This window comes from Schistocerca americana, chromosome 3, assembly GCF_021461395.2.
Source record: "Schistocerca americana isolate TAMUIC-IGC-003095 chromosome 3, iqSchAmer2.1, whole genome shotgun sequence".
Lineage (NCBI taxonomy): Eukaryota > Metazoa > Arthropoda > Insecta > Orthoptera > Acrididae > Schistocerca > Schistocerca americana.
Window position 1 is genome coordinate 631,532,181 of NC_060121.1, and position 13,559 is coordinate 631,545,739.

Sequence of the window (13,559 nt, forward strand, 5' to 3'; positions counted from 1 at the left end):
GCAGCATCGATAATTCAAGTATGCACATGCCGCGGCACACCACTTTGAAGCAATGTGATGTACACTTTCCCAGCAACCTTCGTGATAAAAAATGAAATATCACAACTTTGGACTGCTTATGTAGCTGTCATACCAATGAACTCACAAAGTGCACACACAGTGTAGATCATATGACATGCATTTGCTTAACCATGCCAACAGCAGGCAACGGTTATACTCCAGTAAGAGGAGCAGAAAATTTATTTGAAATGTGCTCATTGTAAATTGCTGGTAAACATAAATCTACATATTATAATGCTGACATGTCCTAGGCAAAGAACAAATTAAAAATTTGGCAACCAATAAAGGTCTTTTGTACCTACACATACCAAAAATCATAATTTAAAATGTTTAAAGACAGAAAATTGAAACTGTTGAATTGCACCACTATGTATCCTGTAGTCCAGTGATAGTGGACGCCAGTATGCAGTAAGGAGTCAGTTGTGTAGGTACTGGTAAGTTTTATCTGCATAGACAAACAAAATGTATTAATTCACACAGCCATCAGTTGAATGTGCCAAAAATATATTTCATATTATGCCACAACGTAAGCCGAGGGGCGGCAGAAAAATTAAAAATGACGTACGTTCAGATTTTTTTACACCACCACTCTTGTTTTAATGCTTGTAACATAGCTCTTCTGTTCTTGTCCACCAGGATCTATCGATATACACTCATGCTCATAAATTAAGGATAACGCTGATACATCGTGAAACAACACTCTGTCGGGTGGTCTGAAGGTTTAAATCACCTCAGGGTACGACCATGCGGTGCATTTGACCTGAGGTTGTCACACAGTGGCGCTGGCAGCAGTCCACATTCATAGAGGTGTGTTGGTGCCTGTTAGAGTATGGTGCAGCGAGTAAGTGTGCAGACATTTTCAGACATGCTAATGGTGACTGTGTGTTGAAAATCATGGCAGTATGGAAGGGCATGTGGTCAGCAGATCACTGTCCCACTGTCGTTGAGTTTCTTGACTTTGGGACTGTTACTAATTGGTCAAGTAGCTCCTCAGCTGGCCTAATGAGGCTAAGTGCACCCCATATCAATTCCCACATCTGTGTCCTCTGCAGGGCAATCAGCTGCACTGACACCCAGCTATGGAGGTGGACAAATGCTGTGATGACAGCTTCCTCAACTCTGTACATGACTGCCATTGCAGTGTGCTGATTGCCATAATGATATGCTTTTGTATGATTCCTGGGTCAATGAGTCCTCTAATAATGGGTGGATAAAGTGTAAGACTTCTTTGAAGAACAACGCATATCATGGTTTCATGGGCCACACATTAACCTGACATGTTGCCCATTAAAAATGTTAAGGACATTATTGATCGGAAACTTTTCTCACAATCTTCCAGCAGCTACAGTAGTGAGTAAATCAGGCATGTCAGTGGTTCTAAAAATTAAATCCTTAGATACCTAGTTTAAGACAATAATCATGCATTTGTTGACTTGGAGACTCCCACGGAACATACAGGCCCTCACCAACCCCAAGCAAGTAGAGGCTCTAATACATCTATACTATTCGTTTCAGTCGCATATCTTTCTCCACATAGTGATTATCACAATGTTAGTGTCGCAGGCATCTTCGTTGACTGCACCCCCCCCCCCCCCCCCCCCAAGTTGCTCATTGCTATATGGGAGATGACACTTTTGAACCCATCGCCAATGTGCTAGCACTTGCTCTTCCTGCGCACGCCATTCTCCGAGTGCTGGTTTCACACATACCAGTCACCAGAGGATGCTAAAATCGCATGACCTCACAATGTGCGGCTCCAATTGGCCATCACATCTTTTTATGTAGCAGCACTCTGAATTACGCCCCTAAGTATTAGTGCATCCATAGACTTCTCAACATTAGTATAGAGGACTGGAAAGATGACATTATATCAGTGCAGCATGATACTATTGAACATTACTGATATTCAGTGATGTATATAAGTATCAACATTAAAGACTATTTGTTACAATCAAGAACTTTCTTTGCATATACTCAGCAATACAGAACAATATAAAGCACTCAAAGTTGTACATATCTCTGTTATTAAGTGTATGCAGCCTAAATAAACTTGTGTGTTATCTTTTTTGCAGATGTCTGATTATATTTATTGGCCACCTCAACTCCCGATGCATATACTTGTTGATATACAAATATGATAGATAACAAAGATAAGATCACAGGATCCCACATTGGGGATTTTCTCTGCCCGGGAACTGGGTGTTTGTGTTATCATCATCATCATCATCATCATCATCATCTGTGAGAGCCACTAGATTGGGTTGTGAAAAGAAAATTGACTGGTAAAAATTGGGAGTGTGTATGGGCACTACTGACTGCGCAGTTGAGCACCCCACAAATCGATCATCATCATCATCAAGAAAGTTCTCCTGATGTTTTCCTATTTGAATTCATTATTCTTTTATATAAAACAGTTGGGTTAAAGAGGACTTGTAGAGCTTCTATTGGAAATGTTATAATTTTATGAAATAAAGAGGGCATGCAGTTCAATCATTACAGTGTTTAGAGGATAAAAATAATTTTATTTTTAAACACATACAATAAGTTGCATTTGCATTTCTGTTTCTTTATACAATTATTTACAAGACTTTTATAATACATAGTTCTGTGCACTTTAGGCACTGGTATTGGGTTATTAACATAAGGTCTAATATCCTTCCATTAAAATTAGTCACTGCCAAAATATAGTGACTAGGTTAACAGTGACAGCCTGGTTGTCATTACATTAATAACTTACAGGACAACAGTAGCTGGAAGATACAAAGTGCGTTATGCAATTATTTCTATTGAAATCCATACAAGTTGGTAATTCAGAAAACAAATTTCTGTGTTCCTAATGGTCCACATTATTCCTCAACTTTTTTATAAGGCCAGATATCCAGTCACTACTTTGGACTTGGTTTCTTTCCTCAGTGGTATTTTACATTTTAATTTAAAATTGAATGAATAAAAAGCGATATGATGTGCTGATGTCCTATACAAGTCTGATGACACTAGAAAATATGTCACAATACTGCAGTTATTCAAATATGTGTTGCAAGTAATTTGTGAATTTACCTTCCTTGTCCTCATTATAGGAAGTCACAGCTGCAGATACTACAGCAAATACAATGACCAAAATAGGACATATCTTCATCTGATGTCTACCAACAAGTGGAGTGCAAAATTGTGTTACGCAAAGGAGACAAAGGGAAAATAAGTTAGGAAAAAGGAAATCCAAACAATTCACTATTAATAATAGTGTGAAGTGCATTCTTCATTGTTAAGGTTGAACCAATTCCACAACTGGTCAGAGGCTAAGCTGAGAATGATACTAAATTATTCACCTTGATTTAGGTACTCAATTGCTACTGCAAAGAATGTCAGAAGATAATAGCAGTTTCGACAATATTGGCGACATTGTAATTGTGAGGCTAAAGCAACATTCATTATAGTTACAACATGACATCAGGAATGTGTAAATTTAGGGAGGGGATGGAGAGCCTTAACAAATACCGAACATCAGGAGCAAGCTGCACTTTGATTAGGGGGAGCTAATTGGTTGCTGGAACAAACTACTTTTGTCTGTGACCCACATGTTATCTTCAGCTGCCAAAGTTTTTGCACTCTGTTCTATCCATTTAAAATATATATCTGAGATATGGTCTTTGAAAAACAATTTCAGTTCTGTTTCTTTGTGCTTTTCTTAAATTGCTTGAAATTGTTAAACTGTAAGGGAGCATCATACATGAAACTGCTCAGATAAATTTAGTGACAGCAAATAATTATTTCTGACACCAAATAATTAATGCATAGTTCACTGTTACAAGATATGAATGAAACAGTACAGTTACGGTAATTCCCAGTTGTGCAAGGGAAGTAAACTCAAAAACTGCAACACAAATACAAAAAGGAATACTACAAAGGAAACAAGCCATCACCAAAGCAAACCATCTTATAATCCACCATCCCTTAAAAATATCAAATGGAAGTGCTGTCAATAATAAAACAACACATTTGGTACATAGTTTATCATCTGCCATAAACAAAGTTCTGAAAAGACAGAGGAACTATTCAAACAATCTCAAGAGGAACAGATAATTCAACAAAGACGGCAGCAAAAAAACTGATAGTACTTGTATGTTATCAATACTGTTTTGGAAACAATCATCATTTCAATAGATATTCTCACTCTTGCAGCATCTTATTTTTTCTTCTCTTCAGGCCCACTTTGATTGCTCTTGTCACCAAACTCCTCATGAGACTTTACACTATAATTAGTGGGTTAATTGTGTGTGTGTGTGTGTGTGTGTGTGTGTGTGTGTGTGTGTGTGAGAGAGAGAGAGAGAGAGAGAGAGAGAGAGAGAGAGAGAGAGAGATATGGTATTACTTTCATACGATGACAAGAGAAAGCTCTCCATTTAGGCAACAATCTATAAATAATATTATCTGCAATGAATAAAAATTGTAAAAAAGAACTTAAGACAAATTTCCCACCATTTTTTTCTCCATCCTATGGACATGAATTGCCCAGTCAGATACACAAGACTTCAATGCATGTGATGTAAAGATTTTACATTCAACCCATTAGCGCACCAGGTGGCCGAGCAATTCCAGCCTGGATCTCCTGGCCAATAACACCATACAATCATTACATTTTTTACCCACTAGCATCTTCACACCTGTCTTTCTCTCTGTTAAACAGGATCCCATACAAAAAACACCACCAAAAAGTTTTTATTAGGCAACTGACAAATTCAAAATGCTGTTATCAACTGACAGTAGAATATGACTAGAAAATTGCAAGAAAATTTTTATTGATTTTTTTCAGAACACGTACTGATTTCACTAACTTGGAAGTTATTATAATGCATTTTCAACCCACCCCCACCCTCTTCTTTTTCAGTTTCACTTTGAATGCAAATTACTACTCATTTTATTGACAAGGATTATTTGTCAGTGAAGGCTGTGCCTAAAACTTCAATGCAGCATGTGTATGTGACCAAGATGCAGGCCATCTTTGTCAATCTTATAAAATACAGCGAAACTTCAGAGAGTTTGTGTCATAAGAATACCAGGTGTAACACATATTAATTTGTAATCACCAACTTTCTCTGTAAAATATCACCTCCTGAAGTATGCACATGTTTTACTGGTGGAAGTACATATGATGACATTCACCTATACTGCTTTTATTAATTTCAACATATATAACACTGCATAGACTCAAAGACGTGCAATCTGTAACATAAGCACAGAATATTTGTTTCTTAAAAGAAATAGTAATTTTTCAAATACTCTAGTGGGCAATTTATATGCAAATATAGTGGCTTTATCAGATTATACAGTTCAAGTGAACTAAAAAAAATTAATACATTTTGAAAGAGATATCAGACCAACTTCAACAACTTTAAAGCACTGTACACCACAGCTGGCTGCTTAAACTGCAGCAGATTGCAGGTAAATATGTGGACCAAAAGGCACAAACATATTTTACACTTGAAAAAAAATAAGTTAATAAACAATTACAACAATACTATAAAGTATACTTCAACATTTCTTCTTTTGAAAAACAGCAATTACTGTTAACTAATAGTAAAGTACACAATTAAAAGTTAATCCAAACTCTTTTTTCCAAAACTTGTTCAGCATTTTTGAGTAGACGACAACAATGCTGTTCTACTAAGAATCACGTATAGTCATCTGTCATTTTAAAATATAGAGTTTCAATTTAATAAACAGCAAACTGCTATATTCTCACTACGTATTAAACCAAAGCACTAAACAGTGAACAACTGCTTTGCTATTTATATATATGTATATATACTTTGATACAGGGAGAAACAACAGTCAGTCTTTCAGTTAACACATAGCCACTATACAGGATGAGCCAAAATGAGGTCACATTTAAACATACTTTTGTGCTTGCTCTCAATGGCATTAATAACGAATGCAGTTTAACCACAGCCAGAAAAAAACACAAAACATAATTATAACATTCTTCAAAGTTTGCAGTCTCCTGGGATTAAAGCACCATGGAAGTATAATCACACCAGCTTCTGACTTTTAGAAAAAGGAAAGCAGCAAACAGCACTTCCAAAGAATCCCTTCTGAAAGAGACCATGATGCTGCTGCCTCATTCAATACTGGAAAGAGAAAAGTAATAGTTAAAACAGATTTGAGAATGGACTGGGAGAGGATGAAGGGGAAGGAAGAGCAGTAGTGATATATTATTATTATTTTAAAGACCCTGTATTTTTCACATTCACTAAAGCCGAGTATTTTGTTATTCAAAAAGGAATTTTTAATGAAAACTCTTTAATGTGTTAAGATCTTATTTATGCATTGTGCAAGTTTTCTCTTTTGTACAGATATTATCAATCATGAACGTATTTTTGCTCTCACATATTTGTTCTCTTTTGTGAGAAAACTCTCTCAAGAAAATATCCAATATCATCGTGTACATTCACAATGTGTCACAAAAACAAAGCAAGGACTAAAGATCATGAAGACATAAAATCCACTACTACTGCAACATGAGTGAGTGCGGCAAGATTATGTTAACTTCCAATGTTAATACACATTGCTGTCTGTCGCTTGTCAACATCAGCACTTTCTTACATATAATTCTTGACAGTGACGTTTCATTCTGTCTTGTTAACTGTCTGTGTAAATGCTGCCATTAGAAACACACTATCAGTGTTTTAACGTTCCTTTCTGTTCCATGATGTGTGAATCAATCTTTAACCTATCAGAGTTTTACTTCTGTAATATCACAAGTAGTAAAGGAGTTTTGCTATTGGGGGGGCCAAATAACTGATGATGGTCGAAGTAGAGAGGATATAAAATGTAGGCTGGCAATGGCAAGGAAAGCGTTTCTGAAGAAGAGAAATTTGTTAACATCCAGTATTGATTTAAGTGTCAGGAAGTCATTTCTGAAAGTATTCGTATGGAGTGTAGCCATGTATGGAAGTGAAACATGGACGATAAATAGTTTGGACAAGAAGAGAATAGAAGCTTTCGAAATGTGGTGCTACAGAAGAATGCTGAAGATTAGATGGGTAGATCACATAACTAATGAGGAAGTATTGAATAGGATTGGGGAGAAGAGAAGTTTGTGGCACAACTTGACCAGAAGAAGGGATCGGTTGGTAGGACATGTTCTGAGGCATCAAGGGATCACCAATTTAGTATTGGAGGGCAGCGTGGAGGGTAAAAATCGTAGAGGGAGACCAAGAGATGAATACACTAAGCAGATTCAGAAGGATGTAGGTTGCAGCAGGTACTGGGAGATAAAAAAGCTTGCACAGGATAGAGTAGCATGGAGAGCTGCATCAAACCAGTCTCAGGACTGAAGACCACAACAACAACAATATCACAAGTCACTTAAGTAAAAAACTGATTTCTATCACAGCCTCAAAAAAGTGCTTCATAAATCTCACCAAACCATGACTTCTATGATCTATCATGAATATATTATGGAATAAAAGTTGATAGCACAAGGATACTATTCTTCACTATGTACGTATTACATAACTTTTTCATTCCATGTTCCATTTGCAGAATACATTATGTACCCATGTTCAACTATTTATGGTCACTTACGTCACTAAATGGTCATAAAAACTTGTGCTTGCAATAAAAGCCTACTTTTCTAAGTAAAAAAAGAATTTTCTTATGAATGCACTCTTGCTAGGATGCTACGTCCACTGTTTTGCCAGTAATTGGATTGGAGGAAGACATCACAGCAATTCAGAGGGAGGCTGCTAGATTTGTTACTGGTAGGTTCGAACAACATGTAAGTGTTATGGAGATGCTTCGGGAACTCAAATGGGAATTCCTGGAGGGAAGGCGCTGTTCTTTTCGTGAAACACTATTGAGAAAATTTAGAGAACCAGCATTTGAAGCTGACTGGAAAGATTCTACTGCTGCCAACATACATTGCGCACAAGGACCACAAAGATAAGATATGAGAAATTAGGGCTCATACAGAGGAATACAGACAGTTCTTTCTCTGTTGCTCTATTAGCTAGTGAAACAGGAAGGGCTGTACCGGGAACCCTCCGCCATGCAGCATAGAGTGGCTTGCGGAATATTTATGTAGATGTAGATACCATTTGTAAAGTATGATTCTGAGAAGTATGCTCAAATTATCCATGTATGGCAGCCATTACGTCTTGACTGAATTCAAAATGTTTTCCAGTTACTAATTACTTTAGGGTGTGAATTGGTGGAAGTCAGAGGGTGTCAAATCTGTGGAGTATGTCTACGTCCCAATAATTGAACTTAAAAATACCTTGGTTTTCCTACTTACAGGGCAAATGCAAAGTAATCAATAAGAAAATACCATTCCACCCCACAAAATAATGGATGTAACTGTACTGGAAGCTGAAATCGGCGACACCTTTCTTTGCACTGAGCATCCAACAAACTGATGCAGAAAATCAGATAGGTTGCGTTAGTTATACAAGGCTAATATTGCTGAGAAATTTACTTATTTATTTTTTGTTAATATTCAACAAATGCAACACCCTTAGAGTTTTCCTCTACCGGTAATTAAAAACGTACTAGTACTCTTCCCTCTGACAAGTCTGTTATGCAAGCTATTTTTACACCCAATACCACACTGCACAGCTCAGTGTTTTCTTAGCTGACTGCAGATTGGGATGCTCTTCACGTGCATCATCTTTGAGAGAAGTAAGACTACATTTGAATTCAGTCTGCCACTTCTTAATTTTTTTAAATGAAGGACCAAACTTTTCATAAATCTTCTTCAATTTTGGAAGAATTTCCATTTGATTTATCCGAAACATATTATTACAACAGCAAATTACTCTAGTTTATTTATTTGGATGGAACACACCCAAAATGACTACTACAAATAGCCTTATAAACAAAGCTGCTCTGCCAATCAAGCTGACACTTAACTAATGACATTATACAACAAATAACAAAACCAATATTTCCTTGATATTGATGTTGCATCTGTGCCAGGCTGAGATGATCTCACTTTGCCATCACAATACACTGTTATTTATTATCTTCTCTTCTTCAAAATAAATACATATGAGGTCTTCCAAAATGAAAGGGCAGACTTTTTTAATTTACTGCAGTCAATGTATACACAATAAGGATATTAATTACTTGTCACTGACAGAAGTGCTAAATTTTTGTCCTTATTTGTTTATTGTATACTCTGTCATACACCCGCAAAATGGCTGTAGGTCATGCAGGTCAGAATAGTTCTTATACACTAAAGAGCCAAAGAAACTGGTACACCTGCCTAACATCCTGGCGGAGATCTCTTCTGAACAACAAGTTGCAAGGCATCCCAGATATGCTAAATAACGCTCATGCCACGAGAGTATGATGGCCAGTGGTAGTGTTTAAACTCAGAAGAGTGTTCCTGGAGCCACTCTAAAGCAATTCTGTACGTTTGGGGTGTTGAACTGTTCTCCTGGAATTGCCCAAGTCTGTTGGATTGCACAATGGACATGAATGGATGCAGGTGATCTGACATAATTGTGTCACATGTCAGAGTCATATCAGGGGTCATCACTCCAACTGCACAAGCCTCACACCGTTACAGAGCCTCCACCATCTTGAACAGTCCCCTGCTGGCATGCAGGGTCCATGGATTCATGAGGTTGTCTCCATACCGTGCACATCCATCTGCTCGATACAATTTGGAATGGCACTCATCCGTCCGGGCAACATGTTTCCAGTCATCAAAAGTCCAATGTCGGTGTTGATAGGCCCAGGCGAGACGTAAATCTTTGTGTCGTGCAGTCATCCCAGGGTACATGTATCCATATTGATGATGTTTCGCTGAATGGTTCGCACGCTGAGACTTGTTGATGACTCAGCACTGAAATCTGCAGCAAAGTGTGGAAGGGTTGTGCTTCTGTCACGCTGAACGATTCTCTTCAGTCTTCGTTGGTCTCGTTCTTGCAGGATCTTCTTCTGGCTGCAGCGATGTAGGAAATTTGATGTTTTAGTGGATTCCTGATATTCACGGTAAACTCATGAAATGGTCGTATGGGAAAATCCCCACTTCATCGCTACCTTGGAGGTACAGTCCCATCGCTCATGCACCAACTGTAACATGAAATCTATGAACTCCATACACAGAAACTGATTGGGGTATAATCTAGTGAGCTAGGACATCACCGGCCATGCTGAACCATCATCTAGGAATGGTTTCAGTGAAGTACTGCTGATCTTTTAAGTGTAAACACACAGAAGGTTATTTGAATCTGGCCAGATTTGGCAAAACAACCAGTAAACGCTTCTCATACTTGCTTGAAGTTTTCATTTGACACATGCATATGGCCAGTGCTATTTCAACCTTATTCAACAGAATATTTTGTGCCTTCACACATTTATATGCAATGGGGATGATTTTTGTTACAACAGCAATAAATCCGATAAAGCACTTAAATGACAGACTCAGTTTTGGAACATATGGCACATGAAATCTTCTCACTTGTTGGCAATTCTTCTTGCCTTTCTAACCAATCCAAGGAAACATTCAAATGTAAGTATCAGCTTGTGAAGTGTATGTCTACAACACAGTTCTCACTACTAAAAAAAGCACGAAATCTGCTCCTCCCTTTGAAATGCCACCATCTCAAAAAACAGCAGCTACAACAAAGAGTAGGATAGAGACACTTTAGGTCTTTGTGAAGTGCTAATCAAAAGTAGATTCATAGAAATGAATCAAGTGTCTACTAAAACAATTTGCTCCACTGAACATTCAGCCTGTATTTTTCTGAGTATCATTGAAGTATAGTTTTATTACAGACCTGTTACCTCTAGTCAAGATTAACATGTGGAACTATCATTTGCCCACATTTTATTGCCAATCTGCAACATGGGTGGTAGTGGTGCTTGCTGCTTTGCTGAAAACGAAGCTTGCTGCTTCAACACTGGAATAACAAAAATGATACACTAATTAGTGTTAAAACACACATGCAACACAGAAAACGTAGGTGTAAAAATAAGAAAAGAAATAGAAAAAAGGAAACAAGAGACAAACTATTGACTACAATGCTGTGAATGCTTTACAGACATTTTTAGAATGCAAAAGTATCTAAAATACAAATCTTGACTTATCATGAAAATACTGTCAAAAAATTCATGAACACAAAGGAATAATGACCTATAGAAGTAATAGTTCATTCCCTCAAGGAAAATTTCCCACTTAGTTTCCGGGAGAATCTTCCTATGTAGTTTTTTGCTTCTCTGAGGAAAACACCCCTTTCTCATGTATTTCCTGTTGGCTTCTGTATCAGGTACTTCGGCTGATGTTTGTTTCACAATTTTCCTGACGTTTTGCCAGCACGAGTGGCTGGGATTGTCAAAGGTTCATCCTAAAATTCCAGCCACATGTGCCGGCAAAATATCAGCTGAAGAACCCAGAACAGAACTCAACAGGCAATACATCAACAAAGTCACGAAAGTCTCAACAATTTTGTACATCCATTTTGTTCAAACTGACTTGGGATGTGAGTGAAACATAATTGTAGCCTATTCTCTGTGATATTCAAGCTGTACTTTAAGCAAGCAGTACAGGAAATCAAGGGAGACATTTGAAAAAGAATTCAAGTTCACAAAAAACCTTAAGGCCTGGAATGACATAGTAATTTTGTAAGATACAGCAAAGAACCTGCAAAATCATTTGAGCAAACTGGATACTGTCTTGAAACTAAATCATATTATGAACATCAACTGAAGTAAAACAACAGTAATACAATGTAGGTAATTAAACCAGGTATTGCTGAAGAAAATGGATTAGGAATTGAGACAATACAAGTAGATGAGATTACTACTCGGGCAGGAAAATAATTGACAATGGCAGAAATAAATATGATAAAAATGCAGATAGCAACAAATATGTTGATATCCAACATAAATTCTGTCTCAGTAAGACTTTTCTGAAAGTATCTGTCTGGATTATAGTACCACACGGAACTGAAAGGTGGATGGTAGACAGACAAGACGAGAAAAGAAATTTCTGTTATATAGTGCCACACAAGAATACTACAGAGAAAAAAAGTTGACAAAGCCCAACGGGAGCAATATATACCTGTTTAGAATACACATATTCCTAAATTCCTCACTCAAAGCTGATTCTCGAAAATTTGTAAGTAAGTTACGTGGGATATATTGCATTTATTATAGGTGTCTTTGTATACAATTAATATTCTCTGTTATTCCTTTTTGTTATGGGCACCACATATCTGAGGAACACTGTAGTATGGATTGCATTCGTGTTTTGTAAGCAATTTACTTTGTAAAATGATTAAATTTTCCTAGTGTCTTACCAATGAACTGAAGTCTGCCCCCTGATTTACCTGCAAATTAGTCTATGTGATCATTCCATTTAAATCCCACAAATTTTTACACCTGGTTTTTGTATGAGTTGAAAGATTTTGATTGTGATTCATTAATACTGTAGTCCTAATGTACAGCTTCCTGTGTTTTATGAAGTGCAAAATTTTACATTTCTGTACATTTTAAGGTTATTGCCAATATTTGTAACACACTAAAATTTTATCAAGAGCTAGCGAGACGTTTATGCAGCATCTTTCAGATAGTACTTCATTATGAATAATTGCATCACCTGTTAGAAGTCCAAATTTACTATTAACATTATTTACCAGGTTATTAATATACAACATGAATAACAAGGGTCCCAATAAACTTCCCAGTGGGACGCCTGAAGTTGACTGAACTTCTGTTGATGACTCTCCACCCAATATGGAATGCTGAGTCCTCTGCCAAGAAACCCTCAATCCAGTCACAAATATAGTCTGATACCTGATATGATTGTATGTTTGTTAGCACACACTGTGTGGAACTGAATCAAATGCTGTTTGGAAGTCAAGAAAGGTCAATCCACTTGATTGCTTTGGTCTATGTTTTCAGGAGATCATGTGAAAGAAGTGCAATTTAGATTTTGCATGACTGAAGTGTTCAGAATCCATGTTGGTTGACGTGGAAGAGGTCATGTTGTTCAAAGTCCATTACGTTTGAGCTCAGCATATGTTATTAGATTCTACAACAGATGGACATCAGGAAACTGGAATTTAATTTTGTGGATTACTCCTGCTAGCCTTCTGAGCATTCTTCAAACTACTGGGCACAGTTTTTTTTTTTTTTTTTTTGAAGCATCTACAATATATTATTGTCAAAAGAGGGGACAACTCAGCTGCTAATTATATAGAATCTGACAGAAATTCTACTGGAACCTGGAGCTTTGTTCAACTCAACACCACTAACACTAATATCTATTGCATTCATATTTTCAGTGGTGTGAGGTACTTCGCACATAGTTCTGCAATACTCCTACCCAGAGCTGAATATTTCAAATTCCTTACTGACGTATGGCACTACCGCCTTTTACCTAGTTTGCTGAAAATAGAAATCTCTTTCTAACTGTTTTAGTTGGCCTTTGTATTTTGGTAGTAACTGCTGCTATAATTTCTTCACATTCACTGATATCAGTTTCAATGTAG

The 13,559-nt window shown here is 37.1% G+C and overlaps 1 protein-coding gene across 3 annotated transcripts in view; it reads right to left on the bottom strand.

Moving 5' to 3' along the window:
- Positions 1–2,561: 2,561 nt before the first annotated feature.
- Positions 2,562–13,559, bottom strand: part of LOC124605164 (WAS/WASL-interacting protein family member 2-like) — an 84,717-nt gene continuing 73,719 nt past the window's right edge. For 2 of the 3 annotated variants that reach the window (XM_047136649.1, XM_047136650.1), the window contains exons 8-9: positions 10,845–10,967; positions 2,562–6,185 (exon numbers count right to left, since the gene is read on the bottom strand). In XM_047136649.1, the coding sequence (XP_046992605.1) occupies positions 10,864–10,967 (104 nt within the window). In that variant the 3' untranslated portion in view covers positions 2,562–6,185; positions 10,845–10,863. The remainder of the gene's footprint in view (positions 6,186–10,844; positions 10,968–13,559) is intronic. The other variant, XM_047136651.1, reaches the window with a different exon arrangement.